Source organism: Panthera uncia, chromosome A2 (assembly GCF_023721935.1).
Source record: "Panthera uncia isolate 11264 chromosome A2, Puncia_PCG_1.0, whole genome shotgun sequence".
Lineage (NCBI taxonomy): Eukaryota > Metazoa > Chordata > Mammalia > Carnivora > Felidae > Panthera > Panthera uncia.
This window is the reverse complement of record NC_064816.1, coordinates 48,611,022-48,631,236: the sequence shown is the minus strand read 5'-3', so window position 1 is coordinate 48,631,236 and position 20,215 is coordinate 48,611,022. Positions and strand designations below refer to the sequence as shown.

The 20,215-nt window shown below is 36.5% G+C and overlaps 1 protein-coding gene across 4 annotated transcripts in view; it reads left to right on the top strand.

Moving 5' to 3' along the window:
• Nucleotides 1–20,215, top strand: part of RAD18 (RAD18 E3 ubiquitin protein ligase) — a 103,508-nt gene that overhangs the window by 28,351 nt on the left and 54,942 nt on the right. For all 4 annotated transcript variants that reach the window (XR_007459916.1, XR_007459915.1, XR_007459914.1 and 1 more), the window contains exons 5-7: nt 4,059–4,396; nt 5,720–5,819; nt 9,027–9,211. Coding sequence is in view for 1 of the 4 variants with exons in the window: in XM_049640932.1 (XP_049496889.1) it covers nt 4,059–4,396; nt 5,720–5,819; nt 9,027–9,211 (623 nt within the window). In the remaining 3 variants the exon portion in view is untranslated. The remainder of the gene's footprint in view (nt 1–4,058; nt 4,397–5,719; nt 5,820–9,026; nt 9,212–20,215) is intronic.

Here is a 20,215-nt window from a genome sequence, read left to right as displayed (position 1 = left end):
ATTGATTTTTCAAATAACAAACCAACCTTGTATTCCTGAAATAAGTCTCATTTGGTCATGATGCATTATATGTTTTTATTTATCTCTAGATTTTATTTGTTAATGTTTCATTTATGATTTTTGTGTTTATATTTATGAGATATTATTGGATTATAATTTTATTTTCCTACAATGTGCTTGTCAGATTTTGTTATCAAGGTTATGCTGGCTTTAATATGAATTGGGAAACATTCTTTTTTTATTTTCTGGATAACTTTGTGTAGCATTGATATTATTTCTTCTATAAATATTTGGTAGAATTCACCAGCAAAACTGTCTGGGCTTGGGGTTTTCTTTGTAAGAGGGCTCATTATTTGTCATTACAAAAAAATTTGTAATATTTTTTATTTGTTAATTACATCACTTTGATTAATTGGATTGGTTCACATCTTCTGTATTCTTACTGATTTTTGCCCATTTTGTTAGTTAGAAAGGTATGTTTAGATTTATACACACTGTTATTTAAACCAACCATTATTGTGAATGGACTGTTTCTCCTTTTAGTTCGTTCAGTTTTTGCTTTATACATTTTGAAGCTATGCTACTAAGTGAATATAATTTATGATTTTTTAAATGTTTATTTTTGAGAGAGAGAGTGAGAGAGCATGCACACTAGTGGGGAAGTGTCAGAGAGAGAAGGGGACAGAGGGCCCAAAACAGGTTCCATGTTGTCAGCACAGAACCTGACACATGGCTCGAACTCATGAACCTCGAGATCCTGACCTGAGTTGAAACCAAGAGTCGGCTGCTTAACTGGTTAAGCCATCCGGGAGCCCCTATAATTTATGATATTTATGCTTTGAATTAAATTGACCATTTTGTCAAAATGAGATGTCCCTCTTTATCTCTCATGATACTTTTTGCCTTAATGTTGTCTGTTGTTAATGTTACCATATCAGCTTTCTTTTCATTAATATTTTCATGGTACTTCTCTTCCTATCCTTTTATTTTCAACCTTCCTGGGTCTTTATATTTAAAGTATTTTTTCAAACAGTGTGTATCTTATTTTTAATCTAGTCTGACAGTCTTTGTCTTTCAGAGTATTTACCCATCACATTTAATGTGATTACAGTTTAGCATGTTACCTTTGTTTTCTTTCTCCATTTGTTTCTTTGTAAAAAAAATTATTTATTTCTGCCCATTCTTTATGATATTAAAAGTATTTTTATTGTTTCCTTTGTTAGTTTTTACATTATATCTCTTAGTGTCACTCTTTTAAGTCCTTACTGAAGAAATGACAAAATATGTCCTAATAATAGTGTACCATAAATTAGTATTTTTATCATGTCCTGAACAGTGCAAGAACTTTACAGTATTTTTATATTATTTCTCTTTTTTAAAACTATGTTTTTGTATGTATTTTACTTACGTGTTTGCTGTAAATCCCACAAGACGTTGTTAGTGTTGTTGAAAACAGTAGTTTTGTTTTGACCCACATATTTACCTTTTGTGGAGCTGCTGATTCTTTTTTTTTTTCAATTTTTTTTTTTTTATCATTTATTTATTTTTGAGAGACAGAGGCAGAGTGTGAGCAGGGGAGGGGCAGAGAGAGAGAGAGGGAGACACAGATCTGAAGCAGGCTCCAGGCTCTGAGCTGTCAGCACAGAGCCCGATGCATGGCTCGAAATCAGAGACTGCGAGATTATGACCTGATCTGAAGTCAGACACCTAACCGACTGAGCCACCCAGGCGCCCCTGGAGCTGCTGATTCTTACTGACATTTTTGTACCTCCCTCTAGAATCATTTTCCTTAAGCTGAAGAACATTTCTGTACTACCTCCTTGTCTGCCAGTGAGGAATTCTCTTAGCTTTTCTTAGCTTGAGAATGTATTTTGCTTTTACTTTAGAACACAATTTTCCTTTAAAAAAATGTTTATTTCTTTGAGAGAGAAAGAGAGAGAGTGAGCAAGGAAGAGGCAGAGAAAGAGGGAAAGAGAGAATCCCAAGCTGTGCTGATGGTGCAAAGCCCAATGTGGGGCTTGAGCTCATGAACCATGAGATCATGACCTGAGCCGAAATCAGGAGTTGGATGTTTAACCAACTAAGCCACTCAGGGACCCCTAGAACACTTTAAAAAAAAAAATTTTTTTTACGTTTATTTTATTATTGTGGAACAGAGCATGAGCATGGGAAGGGCAGAGAGAGGAGGAGACACAGACTCTGAAGCAGCTTCAGGCTCTGAGCTGTTAGCACAGAGCCCGACACGGGACTTGAACCCACCGACTGTGAGATCATGACCTGAGCCAAAATTGGACGCCCAACCCACTGAGCCACCCAGGCGCCACCCTGCCCTCTCCCCCGGAACACTATTTTTAATGGAAATGGAATTCTTGGTAGTTTTGCTTTCTTTCTGTAGTTTAAAGATGTCATGATGTCATAATATTATCTTTTTGCTTTCATTATGAAGTCAGTGCTGTTTTTATTATTTGTTGGAGCAGTGGTTCTCAATGGGGAGTGATTTTACCTTCCCTTCACCCTCTCTTCCAGGGGGACATTTGGTAATGTCTGGATATGTTTTGGTTGTCTCAACCTGGGGTGGGGTATATGCTGCTGACATTCCTACATTGCACAGAACAGTTCTTCACAACAAAAAATGATTTGGTTGACAGTGTCCTAAGTGCCAAGGTTAGGAAACTGTGATTTAGAGGTAACATGTCTTATTTTTTTTCTGATTGTTTACAAGATTTTCTCTTTCTTATTTTTTAACAGTTTGATTAATATATGCCTAGGTTTTATTTTCTTTGTTTTATCCTTTTGAGGATGAATTTTAATTCCCTCTAACACTACACTATCCTTTTACTCATTTGTGTGTTTTTTCATGTTTTTTCTTTAATATATTCATTGTAGTTATCTTGAAGTCTTTATAATGCTACTCTTTGGACCACCTCTGGATCTGCTTCCATTGACTATTTTATCTTTTGATATATGTGTTTTGAACATTGTTGATGAAATGTTATAGAGGCTGCGAATTATCCTCCTTTGAAAGATGTTGGGTTCTGTTCTGGTTCCAGCTCTTCACTTTTATTCTGCCGGGGCCTTGTTTAGCTCTTTGTTGGATTTGGCCTACTTCAGTTTTATTTATTTTTCCTAAGGTGTGGCCTTTGTGGGGTTTCAACTGAATGTCTAGGATCTTTATAAGATCTCTGCAATTTGGGCTCAAATTCCAACAACTTGTCAGCAGCTTTGGGAATCTCAGTTTCCCAGCATCTGCTTCCTACTAGGTCGCCTTGTGCTTTCATCTTACGCTTTTGCAGCCATGGAGATGATCAGGAATGGATGAGAATTTCTATGCAGATTTTTGGTGTTCTCTTTCTGTGGCTACCTGCTGTCCACCACCCTGTCCCTCCAATTCTAGCCATCTTTGCCCAGAACTCTGATCTCTGTTTCCACTCCCAGAAGATGCTTCTAGGGAAGTTCTTGGGGGCAGTGGTGGATCACCGCATGTTTTTCTTCTCTTTCATGGACTGCAGGCTTGTGTTGACTATAGTTCATGCTATAAACAATTGTTTTATATGTTTTGTCCAGATTTTAAAGTTATGTATGGTTAGAGAGTAAGTCTTATACCAGGTATTCTCCAAGGCTAGATTCTGAAGTATCTCTTTTCCTTTATAAAAGATTAACCGCATTAAAATATTTATGTATGTATGTATGTATGTATGTGTGCGTGTGCATGAGTGGGGGAGGGGCAGAGAGGGAGGGGGAGAGAAAATCCCAAGCAGGCTCCATGCTGCCAGCACAGAGCCTGATGCGGAGCTCAATCCCACAAACTGTGAGATTAGGACCTGAGTCAAAACCAAGAGTCAGATGTCTAACACCCTGAACCCCCCAAGTGCCCCAAAGATTAACTGCTTTTTAAATCAGGTTTATTGCTTTGAAGAAATGCTGGTTTGGTTGTCATTATGGAATAAGTTCTGTATTTCACGGAAGCAAGTGTTAATTGGGAAAACGGGTTATGTCAGTTAACTTAGTAAGTATAACTTGGACGTCATAGTTACCTATTGTGTTTTTGGTGCTTCAAGGAATCAATTGCTGCAGTTTGCCTTAGAGTCACCACCCATATCTCCTGCTTCCTCCTCTTCAAAGAACCTTGCTGCCAAAGTACACACTCCGGTAGCCTTCAGACATTCTTTAAAGCAAGGAAGCAAATTAATGGAGAATTTCTTGATTAGAGAAACTGGTGGTTCTACATCAGAGTTGTCGATAAAAGAGAATGAAAGCAAAGTCATCCCTCAAAAAGAGGTGAGCACTTCTTCAAAGACCAAAGAGGCACCTTCTGTAGAAAAGACAGCTCCAAGTTCCTTAGTTGCTAATGTTCCTGAGACACCCTCTACGTCAACTTTGAAACAGTCTGCCAAAGGTAGGAAATTATTTTCATATATGTGTTTTCTTACTTAATGGAAATCTTTTCATCCCACATGACATAAGAATAAATCAGCATCTTGAGGGGGGAAGGAATGGGAAAGGGCAAACCAGATTTCACATTTTAACATTCTCAGAAATTGATGTAGGCAGTGCTGCAAGATATTTTTATACTCTTTCTCTCTCATAGAATGGGAATTGAGGCTGATTGCTGGAAAAATGAAGCAGTTTTAATTAGCTCATATTTTAACTATGGCAGTTGGTGTCTATTTTTCAGCTTTTAATTTCCCCCCTCATCTTTCATATCAATTCCATTTTAATCTTAAAGAGCTCCTTTTGTCTTATTATACCACTGCTTGAACACTTCCAAGCTGTTACGACTGGCATTTATAGCCACAGACAATTTGACCCCTCATCTAGCTGTCTGATCTTATTTCTTATTTTTCCCCTCTCAAAAATCCTTCTATACTAGCCCAGCTGATCTCCCCATTATTTCTTGAATATACCCAGAGATTGGAAAAACTACAAGCTGCAGGCCAAATTTGGCTTGACACCAATTTTTGTAAATAAAGGTTCACTGGAAAATATCCACCCCCCTTCTGTTTATGAAGCTTTCATGCTCATGAAAGAGTTTAGTAGTTGTAACAGAGACCATCTGGCCTACAGAGCCTACAATCTCTACTACCTGGTCTCCTTCACTAAAATTGTTTGCTGACCCTTGTTTTACCTTTCTAGACTTTATCCAGATCCTAACCATTCTTTTGTTGTGTCAGATAATACTGGCCTCTCCCATCACCAAAGTGGCAGAGCACTTGCCTTCTGGACTATTTTGTGTACAGTTTGCTTTTTTGATGATGAATAGCTCGGTTTGTTTAACCTATTATTTCCATGTCTTTTCTTGCCTGTGAAGTTCAGAGCACCTTTTAGGCAGAAATTAGGTCTTAACACATCTTTGGTATGCCCACATCACATACAGTGCAGGGCAATGAGTGGTTATTAAACTTAGGTTGAAATTAGCATATTACTACTCAACAGTTTAAATTTTGTAAGGATAGGTGAATTTTAAGTGCATTTCCTGACAAATCTTTGATCATTGTATCAATTGACCGTTCTTGTTGTAGTGTTTTTAGCTAATAGTTAAAAGTCTGTCCTACCTCTGTTGCCCTGAGGGGCCCTTCTTTTTCTCTTTTGCTTTTCTAAGTGCATGTTAAGGTTGGAATTCTATTTTTTTATATTAATTGTTGAAAGATGTCAGGTTATATGTTATTTTTGCCCTTTCCATAAATAATAAAATTTTTCTTTCTCTTTTTAAAAAATACAGTGGATTGTCCTGTTTGTGGGGTTAATATTCCAGAAAATCACATTAATAAGCACTTAGACAGCTGTTTAACACGTGAGGAGAAGAAGGAAAGCCTCAGAAGGTAAGGAAGTTAAGTATAACCATTGACCTACTTTAGCAAGGTACTTCTTGTGCTTTGTAAACTATTCCACCAGCTCTTCCATTCTGTCTCCTTTGCTCTGAGGGTTATTTCCCATAAGCCATAAGAATCTGGTGACCTTGATGGAACTGGAGGGTATTATGCTAAGTGAAATTAGTCAGAGAAAGACAGAAATCATATGACTTCACTCATATGAGGACTTTAAGAGACAAAACAGATGAACATAAGGGAAGGGCAACAAAAATAATTTGGGAAGGGGAACAAAACAGGAGAGACTCATAAATACGGAGAGCAAACTGAGGGTTACAGGAGGGGTTGTGGGAGGGGGGATGAGCTAAATGGGTAAGGGGCACTAAGGAGTCTACTCCTGAAATCATTGTTGCACTATATGCTAACTAATTTGGATGTAAATTTAAAAAGATAAAAATATAAAACAAGTTAGTAATTAAAAAAAAAAAAAAGAATCTGGTGACCTTCATTCTCCTTAGAAATGTTTCTTCTTGGGGCACTTGGCTGGTTCAATTGGTAGACCATGTGACTCTCAATCTCAGGTTTGTGAGCTCAGGCCCCATGTTGGGCATGGAGCCTGTTTGGAAAAAAGAAAGAAAGAAAGAAAAGAAAGAAAAGAAATGTTTCTTCCTGAGGAATAAGTTTTGAGTATAGAAGCTGAGCATTTTCTCCTTGAATAGTGAGGAATCAGCATCGGTCCTCTTGTTTGGACTGCTCTTTTTCTAGATGCATTCTGCCATATTTCTTCTAATACATTTAGTTACGTCAATTTATCTAAGACTTGCTCATCCATATGTAATTAAGTTCAAGTTCCAACAGTGGTCCCACACCTTGTTCCATATTGTATGTTGTCCTGCCAGTTGCTCTGTCTTGCAGTTTAGAAGCACTGCATATTGTATCTCTCTTAAGGAAGGATTCACTGCACCGGTGAGTGTATTGAAGGCTCTGAGAAGTTCTGTATCGAAGGTAGTTGTTGAAATTTGTGTAATCCAGCAATTACTACATTTATTTGACCGCAAAACCTTTTTGTCCTCATAACTCATATCTTGCAAAACTAGTGTTTGTGAAAGTACACTTAGGGAAGCATTGAGCTCTGTTTCTCTTTAGTTACATCCTGATCCTGGGGTCTGGTCACATAAGAGAGACTGTGACATTTGAAATATTTTATCCACAACACTCTGAGGGGCCGTTTTCTCGATAGGGGTGACAACCCTCCACCCGTTCCATGTAGAATCGTATCAGAATTGATTCAAAGAATACTCTTCCTTTTGATGCCTTCAGATTCTGAGGACCCTTAAATGCATTACTTTCACTAAATGATGAAAGAAGGGTCAGTGTTATCTTCATGTTTTGGGCATCATCTGTCAGTCTTCATATTTAAAAATTTCTTGATAGAAGTTGTTGATTCCTACTGTTGCATTTCATTATAAATGCCTGTGAACAGCGCAGTTTTCTGTTCGAATTTCACAGGCATAAGTTTAATAACCTAGTCTTGCTAAGCCAAAATGTTTTAGATGCAGACTTAATGAACTGTCCCTCATAATGTGCATGTACAAACTCCTACAAAATGTTTTAGGTCTCGCTAACTACTGTGATTTTTGTTTAGCCGTGATCTTATCCTGTAGAGCCCCCTGGGTAATTTTCAGAAAACTGTAATCTGTTGAGAGTCTGCAAGTCTTTCTGCAGTTAAATAGTGATCTCTGGCTTTTAGGCTTTATTGATAGAGCATAAAAGAAACAATTTAGCTAGGGAGTGGTGCTGTAGGTTTATAGAAAAATGTTTGATTGTTTTCAGTCTCCATTTATTCAACTGTGCCATTTCTCTCAGTATAGTCTTTAGGCCATTTGCATCAGATTTACCCTGTGGAAGCTTGTTAAAATAGACTTTAGGTCTCCACTTCAGAAGTGGGTGGTATGGAGATGTGACCAAGAATCTGCAATTTAATAAGCTCTCCTGGTAGTTCCAAGATTCACTACAGTTTGGGTAGCATGGCCTTGAAGGCAAACTAGTTATATGTAAGTCCTTTGTGAAATCTTGTTTTTTTGGATAAACCTTTTACTTTCAAGGGCTTATTAGTTTCTACTGGAGACTTTGGCATTTTCATTTGGAAATTATGGGAATTGTAATGACTACTTTGAATGCATATTTATTAAGTACCTAATTGCCATGGTGTTGAGCCAAGCAGTGTACTCAGAGTCAGATTATAATTGTATTAAATAGATTAAAACTCACTAAGGGTCCCTTTTATAAAATTGTCTCAAGTCATTGATACCCTTAGCTTGATTTCTATTCCATCTTAAGAAATAATGTTTATTAACTCCTTTTTTGGATGGAGCAGAAGAAAGTCATTTGATAGGGCTTTGTTATATTACATTGCAGCTTAGTGCTTGTCACTGTATTAATTATATAAGTAGAATGAAGAGCCAGGTGGTGGTTTTGCTAATACACTTGTAATGCCTTATATATTTGTTACTGTAATTAATTGAAGTTAAAGATAACAGAACCCTCAGTATTTTTTGCTGTTGTTTTCAATCGTGTTCTTTGAAGATGCTGCCATAAGAATACTATCTACCTGTCGGCTTTCTGACTTCTTTTTTCATTGGCAGTAATGAATTGGGTAAAGCTAAGGGGGTGGGGGTAGTTTTGATTGTGGATTAGAATTTTTTCTCAAGAAGTTATATTCTTAAATCTGTCGTTTAAATCTCAATAGTGTTTATACTCTGATCATCTGAGGTAACTGTTTTTTATAGAGTTTTTGCCTGGAAACCATGGATGCATTTTAGGGCAAACATGTTTTAAAGCATTGGAGAATTGAGTAAGTCTATGTAAGTGTGATTCTAAGTGAAGTTCTTACAGCAATTAGTGCATAGGCCTTCCATGGGCATCCCAGTTCTGCATCCTTAGGCCTGACCTCCTTATGAGACCTACGTTTCTCTAAGTTTGGCTGCCATGTGGACCCTGGTATCTGAATGTGCTGTCAGCACCTCAGATACATCATATCTAACACTATCACCTTTATTTGCAAATTGGATCCTTCTTCTCTTTCTCACTTTTATCTTAATGGTTCCACTGCTCTCCCAGTCACACTGGTACTCTGTCAAGGCAAATTACTGTTTTATGTGAAGAGATTTTGATAATTCAGAGTAACCCTTAGTGATTTCATTTTTTCCCTCTTTTCAGTTCTGTTCACAAAAGGAAGCCTCTGCCCAAAACTGTGTATAACTTGCTCTCAGATCGCGACTTAAAGAAAAAGCTAAAACAGCATGGATTATCTATTCAAGGAAGTAAACAACAGCTCATTAAAAGGCACCAAGAATTTGTACACATGTACAATGCCCAGTGTGATGCTTTGCACCCTAAATCAGGTAAGCTAGTAAAGCAATGAGTTCTTCTTTTCTCTGGATAAAGCAGTTTGTATAGCTCAGGGATTATAAACTGTAGAAAAGAAACATTAATAAGTATAATTTTGATAGTAGATGAGACATGCAAATGTATTCCTTCAAAAGGTATCTAGAATACGCTCTGATAAGCCAGCCTTTCTCTCAGCCTCTTAGTCCCTATTCCCATCTCAGAGGCAACCCCTGCTGCCCGTTTCTTATGTATATCTTTCCAGAGATAGTGCAGGATGAAGACTTGATCTAGAGAGCTGGGTTATAATCCCAGTTTTGTAGCTTTACGACTGGGGGACTATGGGCAAGCTACTTACTATCTCAGTTTTCTCATCCATAAAATAAGGATTATGATACTGTGTGCTACCTAGTGTTTTTAAAGGAAATAAATGAAAAGTGCATGGCATTGCATCATAGCAAGTAGTTAGCATTCAACAAATGTTACCATTATGATTATAAATTATACACAAACATATGTCGTTGACTATTGTTTTGTAAAAATGTTAGTACTATATACACACTATTTAATGGTTTGTCCTTTTCATTTAATCACACACATGTTTTGGAGTTCTTTGAATTATTAGCATATATAGAATTGCCTAATTTTTTAAAAACTGAAGTACAGTATACAAACAGAAAAGTATACAAATGGTATTGTTTAGTGAATTATCACAGAGTAAATTTCACAAAGGGAAAATACCTTTGTAACTACTTTTCAGATCAGAACCAGCATCCCCAAAGCCCCTGTGCTCCCACCTCCAATCACTCCCGCCTTCATTTGCACAAATGACCAGCACCTTGACTTCTAACACCAGAGATTATCCGTTTTGCTTGTTTTTCCTATATTTTGTCTTTATGTAAATGGAATAATAAATAGCTTATGTATTCTTTGCAGTGTGGCTTTATTTGTGCAGAATTATATTTAGAAGATTCATCTATGTTTTTGTGTACAGTTGTGATCTTTTCATTTTTGTTGCTATAAAGTATTCCGTTGTATATCACACTGTTTATCCATTCAGTGGTTGATAGACATTTGGATTTGTCTACTCTTTGGCTCTTAAGAATAATGTTGCTGTCTCTTTTACATGTCTTAGTGCACATAGGCACACATACTTGTTGGATATATATATATCTAGGAGTGAAATTATTGATATATTTGTGCAGCTGCTTAGCTTTCATGGATAATGTAGCCAAAAACTCAGTGCCAGGGTACATTTTTTTTCCCTTATTTAATTTCTTTTTTTTCTTCTTCTTGTTTTTGTTCCTACCAGTGACACTTTCATTAGGAGGGTCTGAGAGTTCCAGTTTTTTCACATCCTTGACAACATCAGTATTGTCAGTTTTCTTTTTTGGCCATTTTAGTGGGTCATTGGTAGTATCTCATTATGGTTTTAATCTGCATTTCCCCCATGATTTACAGTGTTGGGCACATTTTTATATGTTTGTTGATCATCTGGATATCTTCTTTGGTGAAATACCCATCTAAGCATTATGACCAATTTTTTTATGCTGTGTATCCTTTTCTTCCCCTTATTTATTTGTGGGAGTATGTGAAGTTTTCTGTATATAGATATTGCTGGATATATATGTATATTTAAACTCTTCAGTTTGCCTTTTCGTTCTCTTAATGACTTCATTCAAGAAGTAGAAGTTCTTAATTGTACTAATCTTTTGCATTTTTCCTTTAGTTAGTGCTTTATGTCCTTGCCTATTGCAAGGTCATGAGGATCTTGTTTTGTTCTAAAAGCTTTATTGGTTTTGCTTTTACATTTTGATCTGCAATTTATCTGGAATCTATTTTAGCATATGTTGTGAGGTAGGGGCAAGATTCTCTTGTTTTTCCATACAGATAGCCAATCAATGCAGCACCACCATCCCTTCCCCTATCTCTTGATGGTTTTAATTTGTATCTTCCTGAGGCTAATGATGTTCAGCATCTTTTCATATATTTATTTGCTATTTGTGTGTGTGTGTGTGTGTGTGTGTGTGTGTGTGTGTTGGTAAAGGGTCTGTTGAAATATTTTGTCCATTAACATTTTTTTATTGCTTATAGGAGTTGTTTTATATATTCTCGGGGTGCTTGGGTGGCTCAGTCGGTTAAGCCTCCAACTCTTGATTTCAGCTCAGGTCATCATCTCACAGTTTGTGAGCTCGAGCCTCGCATCAGGCTCTGCACTGACAGCATGGAGCCTGCTTGGGATTCTTTCTCTGCCCTTCCCTGCATGTGTGTGCACTCTCTATCAAAATAAACAAACTTAAAAAAAATAGAGTTGTTATATTCTGGATACCAGTCATTTGTGAAATACATGTATTTGAATATTGTATCCTAGGCTTTGACTTGCCTTATCATTTTCTTAATGTCTTTTGAAGAGCAGAAGTTTTTCATTTTGATAAAGTCCAGTTACCACTTTTTTTCTTTTATGGTTCATGCTTGTGGTATTCCATGAAGAAATATTTGCCTATCCTAGGATCACAAAGAATTTCTCCTATGTTTTCTTCTAGAAGTTTTATAATTTTAGCTTTTATATTCAAGTCTATGATGCATTTCCAGTTACTTTTTCTGTTGATGTGAGGTAAAGGTTACAGCTCACTTAAAAAAATATGGCTATGTATCTAGTTTTAACAGTCCCATTTGTTAAAAAGGCTATCCTTTCCCCATCTACATTTCCCCCTTTGTCAAAAATCTGTGAACCATATATGTGTGTGAATATACCTAGAATCTTTTCTGTTCTATCGGTCTTTATGCCGGATTTTTTTTTTTTTTTTTTTTTTTTTTGCCAGCACCATACCCCCTTGATTACTGTAACTTGGTAGCAAGTATTGAAGTCAGGTGGAGAAAGTCCTTCAAATTTGTTCTTTTTCAAAATTACTTTGACTATTCTAGGTCCTTTGCATTCCCATGTAAATGTTAGACTCAGTTTGTTAATGTCTACAAAAAGAGCCTTCTGGGATTTTAATTGGGATTACGTTAAATTCATTGATCAACTTAGGAGAATTGATAACTTTACTGAGTCTTTTAATACCAGTCAAGTTCTGTCTCTGTTTGTTTAGGTCTCCATTAATTTCTGTCAGCATTGTTTTCCAGCTTTTTATATACATGTTTTCCAAGTATTTTGTTAAGCTTGCCACTAAGTTGTTGTCGTTGTTTTTGGTGCTATTGTAAGTGGTGTTTTTTATGTCAGTTTCTCATTACCATTTTATTTTATTTTTTTTTTTATTTTTTATTTTTTTAACGTTTTTTATTTATTTTTGGGACAGAGAGAGACAGAGCATGAACGAGGGAGGGGCAGAGAGAGAGGGAGACACAGAATCGGAAACAGGCTCCAGGCTCCGAGCCATCAGCCCAGAGCCTGACGCGGGGCTCGAACTCACAGACCGCAAGATCGTGACCTGGCTGAAGTCGGACGCTTAACCGACTGCGCCACCCAGGCGCCCCTCTCATTACCATTTTAAAGAATCATTTTGATATACTGATTTTTGTATATTTAGCTTTGTATATTTTGTATATGTATATATACATATCTATAGTGTTAACTTTTTTTTTTAATTTTTTTTTTTTTTAACGTTTATTTATTTTTGAGACAGAGAGAGACAGAGCATGAACGGGGGAGGGTTAGAGAGAGGGAGACACAGAATCTGAAATAGGCTCCAGGCTCTGAGCTGTCAGCACAGAGCCCGACGCGGGGCTCGAACTCAAAGACCGCGAGATCATGACCTGAGCCGAAGTCGGCCGCTTAACCGACTGAGCCACCCAGGCGCCCCTATAGTGTTAACTTTTAAAACTAAATTATTTCTAGTTGTTTCTAGGATTTTTTATTTACACAATCATGTCAATAAAAATAAGTTTTATTTCTTTTTTCTTTTCAGTCTGTGTGTTTTTGATTTCCTCTTCTTGCTTTATTGCACTGGTTAGAGACTCCAGTGCAGTGCTGTGTGAAAGTATGAACAAATATCCTTTCCTTACTACCAGTCTTATAGATAACATATTTAGTCTTTAACCATTAAGTCTGACAGTTGCAGATTTTCAAAGATGCCTTTTGTGAGGTTGAGGGTGTTTCTTCGATTCCTAGTTTGTTGGGAATCGTGAAGGAGTGTTGGATTGTGTCCAATCTTTGTTCTACATTTATTGAGTTTGTCATTTTTCCCCCTTATTCAGTAATATTCTGTAATATGGCTTATTACATTGATTTTTTAACAGCTTTGTTGAAATATAATTCACATACCGTACTACCCATTCAAAGTTGTAATTCAGTGTTTCTTAGTATATTCACAGTTATGCAGCCACCACTGCAATACATTTTAGAACATTTTTATCACCTCCAAAAGAAACTCCATATCCATTAGCAGTCACTCAGCATTTTTTCCCAATCCTCATAGCCCTAGACAACTACTAATCTACTTTCTCTGTAGACCTGTCTATTCTAGATATTTTACTTACTTATCTCCCAGTGTTTGGATATTCTGTTCATTTTTTTTTCCAGTGTTTGTGTTTTTTGCCTTTTGGTATGTTTTTGTAATGTTTTTCTTGTTAGTTGGACATAATATACTAGTTAAAAGGAACTTGTTTTAAGTAGGCCCTTAGTAATGTGGTGGTGATGTGTGCCAGGGAGGGGAAGCTTCTTAGCATTAGGCCTCAATTCTTTAGTGGGCCTGTGTCCCTGGATTGTAAACTTACCAAATATTTCTTAGTTTTTTTCTCCTCCCTTAGGTGGGAAGATGGCTAGAGCAGGCTGGAGTTGGGTGTAGTAGTCCCTCCTTATCTGTGGGGGGGGTACTTCCAAGACCCCTAGTGGATTCCTGGAACCATGGATAGGACCAAATCCTATATATATTGTTTCTCCTGTGCGTGCATACCTATGATAAAATTTAATTTATAAATTAGGCACAGTGAGACATTAACAATAACTAATAAAATAGAACAATTTTAACAATATATTATAATAAAACTTATGTGAATATGGTCTCTCTCTCTCTCAAAATATCTTATTGTAGTGTATTCATACTTCTTATGGTAATGTGAGGTGATAAATTGTCTGCATATTAAGAGAGTTGAATCACGTGGTCCTTGTGATATAGTGTTAGTCTACTCTTGACTTTCTTTCTGACCATATATCAGAAGAAGGTCATCTGTGTCTGAAACATGGTTGATTGCGAGTTACCAAAACAGTGGAGAGCAGAACTGCAGTTAAGGGGGGGACTTCTGTATTTCCCTTTCCCAGGTCAATTAGGCTCTAGTAATACCCCAGTTGGTTAGGCTCTATTTAACTAGTTCCCTGAGAGAACAGGTCTTGTTAAGAGAAGAATACATTGGTATACTTGAAGATGGTTTCTTTTCCCTTCCCCCTGCTCAAAACCAGAGATTTTTCTTTGATAATTTACTATAAGGATTTTGTTGAACTCCTGAAGATGAACCTCACAATATTGTCTCCCCTACCACCCTCCAGCCATGACTGGGTCTCCCTGGAGTTTTTACCTCTCAGAATCATCTGCACAGGACCTCCAGCAATTAATTAATTATGATTCAGGTTTTCTTATCTTTTGTTATGTTTCTCACTGCAGTTTCTGCTTGTAAGTTTCTCCTAAGGTAAGCCATTACTCCGTATTTTTGGGGGTCTCAACAGTCTTGGGGGCATTAGTTTGCACTGTGTCCTCTTCAGGTGGATCTAAGAAGAGTCGCTGATTTTTCAGTCTGTTGAGCTTTTAACTTGTTATTAAGACGGAATGGCAACTTCCAACCTCCTTCTGTGCAGAACTGGAAGTCCATTTCATTTAAATGAATTAATGCAAAATACATGGCCTTCAGTGACTGACTTCTTTTCAAGGTTGTCCATTATTCATGGTTAGTACTGCATTCCTTTTTATTGCCCAATAATATTTCATTGTGTAGATCTATTACTTATTTTTGCCTATTCATTGACTGACATCTGGGATTTTTCCACTTTTCAGCCATTATGAATAACGCTGCTATGAACTATGAATATCCATACACAAGTGTCTGTGTGGACTTACGTTTTCATTTTCCATAGATATGTACTTAGAAGTGGAATTGCTGGGTTAAATGGTAACTACATTTTAACATTTTGAGGAACTGCTGGATTGTTTTTCAGTGTGCCTACAACATTTTACATTTCACTAGTGTAAGGGTTCCAGTTTCTCCACATTCTTGCCACCATTTGTTATTCTGTCTTTCCTGTTTTGGCCACCCTAGCCATGTGAAGTGGTGTGTCATTGTGGTTTTGATTTGTATTATGTTGATTTTTGAATATTAAAGCAACCTTTTATCTTTAGCAAGGACTGTGTCCATTTCATCTAAGTTCTTGAATTTACAATTTGCTGTCAGCATTTTTTTTAAGAATATTTCTTTCATTGTCTTTTAATGTCTGTGGGATCTGTGGTAATGTACTGTCTTTTGTTTTTGATACTAGAAATATGTCTTCTCTCTTTTTTCCCTTGATTGGGTTTACCTATAAGATATCAATTTTATTGATTTTTTCCAAAGAACTGGCTTTCAGTTTCATTTTTTTTCCTCAACTTATTGCATATTTTCCATTCTATTGAATTTTCCTCCTATCATTATTTTCTTCTTTCTAATTACTTTAGGTTTAATTTGGTCTTATCTCTGTAGCTTATTATGGTGGAAGCTTAGATAATTATTTCAGATTGTTCTTCTTTCAAAATTTTCCTATTTTACTTACACCCACAAATGTTGATACATTGTATTTTCATTTGCATTCAGTTAAAATATTTTCTTTCTTTTTTTAAAATATTTTTTAGCGTTTATTTATTATTGAGAGACAGAGAGAGACAGAGCATGAGCAGGGGAGGGGCAGAGAGAGGGGGAGACACAGAATCTGAAGCAGGCTCCAGGCTCTGAGTTGTCAGCACAGAGCCTGGTGCAGGGCTCAAACTCACAAACTGCGAGATCGTGATCTGAGCCGAAGTTGGACGCTTAACTCACTGAGCCACCCAGGTCCTCCTAAAATATTTTCTAATCTTTGTTGCCATTTCTTATTTGAATAGTGGGTTATATAGAAGTATTTCCAATTTCCAAATATATGGGCATTTCCCAGAAATCTTTTATTATTCATTTTACTTTGATTCTATTTAACCAGTTCTGTATCATTTCAGACCTTTTACATTTACTGAGACTTGTTTTATTTTTTATTTATTTATTTATTTATTTATTTATTTATTTATTTTTTAACGTTTATTTATTTTTGAGACAGAGAGAGACAGAGCATGAACAGGGGAGGGTCAGAGAGAGGGAGACACAGAATCTGAAACAGGCTCCAGGCTCTGAGCTGTCAGCACAGAGCCCGATGCGGGGCTTGAACTCACTGACTGTGAGATCATGACCTGAGCCGAAGTCGGCCGCTTAACCGACTGAGCCACCCAGGCGCCCCCTGAGACTTGTTTTATAACTCAACATTAGGATTTCCTGGTAAATGTTCCATAAACACTTGAATATTTTGCTTTTTTTTTTTTTCCTTAAATGTTCTGTAAACTTGCTTGATAGTAACATTCAGTTCTTCTGCATCCTTGCTGATCCTATATTCGCTGGTGCTATCAATTCCTGAAAGGATTATTGAAATCTCCAACTATATTTATAGATTTTCCATTTTTCCTTTCAATAATTTCAGTTTTCCTTATATTTTGAATCTCAATAGTTAAGTGTGTGTGCATTTAGTATTGTTATGTCTTCTAGATAAGTTGACCTACTACTACTTATTATTATGAAATGTTTGTCTTTGTCTCTGGTAATATTCTTCGTCTCAAAATCTACTTTATCTGGTATGGATGAATATAGCCACTCTATCTTACTTCACTCTTCTTCTCTTTAAACCCATTGTGTTATTATATTTAAACTTCTTTGAAAGCGGTATATGGTTTTGGTTTCCTTTTTTCTTCAAGTTTATTTATTTATTTTGAGAGACAGAGAAAGAATGAGCAAGAGCATGAGAAGGAAAGGGACAGAGAGAAAGGGAGAGAGAGAATCCCAGGAAGGTTCTGCACTGTCAGCGCAGAGCCTCACATGGGGCTTGATCTCATGAATGGTGAGATCTCATGACCTGAGCCAAAATCAAGAGTCGGATGCTTGACTGACTGAGCCACCCAGGTGCCCCTGTATTTGCTTTTCAAATGTAATTTGACAAGATACACCATTAAGTTATAGAACTTAAACCATTTTCATTTCATTTAACCTATTTGGTTGAGTTCAAGGCTATCATCTTGCTTTTCTTTTCTATTTGTCCTATTCATTCTTTGTTTTGTCTTCCTTTTTTTGGATTATTTTTTAGTTTTCTGTTTCCTCATTTGGTTATTAGGTATATCTGTTTACTTCTTTTAGTGATTATTCTAGTGCTTACCATATATATCTTAAGCTTATCACTGTCTCCCTTCCAATAATATACTAACTACTTCATGTAGAACATAGAAGTATCTTATGACTTCCATCTTTCGTTTCATTATTGTCATAGATTTTTCTTCTATATGTGTTACAACCTCCATAATTCCTTTTTACTCTTTTTTTTTTAAATTGTGAATTTTCTTTTAAAGAAAATAAAAATGAAAAAGAAAGTCTATATGTGCCTACACATTACTGTTTCCAGTATTTTTCATCTCCTTGCTTAGATCAAGGTTTCCATCTGATGTCATTTTCTTTTGGCCTGAAAAACTATTTAATATGTCTTGTAAAGAGTGCAGATGTGCTAGTTACAAATTCTTTTCAGCTCTTGTCTGAAAAAGCCTTTTTTTTTTTTTTTTAATTTTTTTATTTTGAGAGAGACAAAAAGTGTAGGTGGGGGAGGGGCAGAGAGGGAGAGAGAAAATTCCAAGCAGGCTCTGTGCTGTCAGTGTGGAATCAAACTTGGGACTCGATCTCATGAACCATGAGATCCTGACCTGAGCCAAAAGCAAGGGGTGGACGCTTAACTGACTGAGCCACTTAGGTTCCTTGAAAAAGCTTTAATTTTGTGTTTATAAAGTAGTTAAAACTACTTTATTTGGAAATAATTATCATAAAAAAAACATCTGTACCCTTTATATGGATTCATCTATCATCATTTTGCCTTATTTCCTTTATGAATTGCTATTACTCTCTCTCTGTATAAAAATACATGTGTGTAACATACTTATATACTTCTATTTTTTCCTTAAACCATCTAAGAATAAGTTGTATAATCTTGATTCTTTACCTCTAAGTACTTACTATGTATTTCCTAAGAAAAAGGATATTCTCTTTTATTATGAAATTACAGCTATTAATTTCAGTAAATTTAGCTTTGTTAACAATACTTTTATCCATTCTATCATCTCTGTTCTATTTTCAGCAGTGGACCCAGTAATGATTGCTAATAGATTTCTTCTTTTTTTTTTTTTTTTCTTCTAGTACATGGTGCAGTTTTGGATCACATACTGCATTTAGTTGTGCCATCTTTTCCGTCTCTTTCTATCTAGAACAATTCCTCAGTCTGCCTTTGTCTTTTATGACATTGGCAAAGAATACAGGCTTTGTTGTTGTTGTTTCCCCCCCCCCAAAACAGAGTATTTCTCACTTTGGCTTTGTGTGATGTATCCTTATAATTACATCAAGGCTGTGCATTCCTGGCCAGAGTACTATATGTGATGTTTTTTGTCCCTTGTCAGGATATCACATCCAGGGTGTTTGACATCTTTGTGCCTCTCATTTGTGATGGCTGGTTTAATCATCTTCTCAGTTTCTCCCTCGATACTGGGAGATTATATAGTTTTCCCCTTGCTACTAATTGGATATCTGTAGAGACACTTTAACACCATGTAAATATCCTATACCTCATTAAAATTTCACCCCTACATTACTATTCTTAGGTAATTTTTACATGAACTAATCTTTTCTGTGATAGTTGCAAAATGATGATTTTCTTTTTCAAAAAAAATTTTTTTAATGTTTATTTATTTTTGAGACAGAGAGAGACAGAGCATGAACGGGGGAGGGGCAGAGAGAGAGGGAGACACAGAACCGGAGGCAGGCTCCAGGCTCTGAGCCATCAGCCCAGAGCCCGACGCGGGGCTCGAACTCACAGTCCGTGAGATCGTGACCTGAGCTGAAGTCGGACGCTCAACCGACTGAGCCACCCAGGCGCCCCGCAAAATGATGATTTTCTAACGTCACTCCTTCCACGTTGCTACTGGTGCCTTTGCTTCTAGGTTCTTGTAGCAGATTGAGCTCAGGAATATATGCATGCATATAGATGTGCATACATGGGTATGTACATATACATGACATGCTTATATGCCTGTATACTGTATGTGTATATATAAATGTAAATCCATTTATACTTACATACATTAGAAATCATGAGAGCATACTGATTGCAGTCCAACCCCACAGAGTTCTATACCTTTCTCTGTCCATATTTATACTTCCCATTTTTTTCCCACAAGAAGAATCCTCCCTTCAATAGCATCAGCACATTTAGTAATTTGTCCCAATTCTGTAGTACATCTAAAATAGTTTCAGAATTGCTTCATCTGTACTACTACACCACTGCAAAACAGACCTACCTATAAGAAAGAATTCAGAATATTTTTTAGTTCTCTCTCCCCACAGTTGCTTTCCCCGCCTCCATTTCCCAGACTGAGGGTATGTAGTCAGATATTGTGTTCATAATTTCCTTTTTATCTTTCTTCAGTGTGTGGCTTGGTGTTTTACTGAAATACAGTAGGGTTCATTTGTTTTCCTTTATTTCTAATTGTTGTTTTTTAGTTGTCCCTTGCAAGTATAAGAAATTAATAAATGTAACATTTAAACTAAGAAGATAAATTTTTATAATGGACCACTGGCTGTCATAAAAATATTACATACAGTAGCAGGTTTGTTTTCTTTTGTTTCAAGAGAGCTCCTGATTACTTGTTGAAGCATTTGTATGATGGTACCTTTAAAATTCTTACCAGATAGTTTCACGATTGGAGTCATCTCAGTGTTAGTATCTGTTGAGTGTC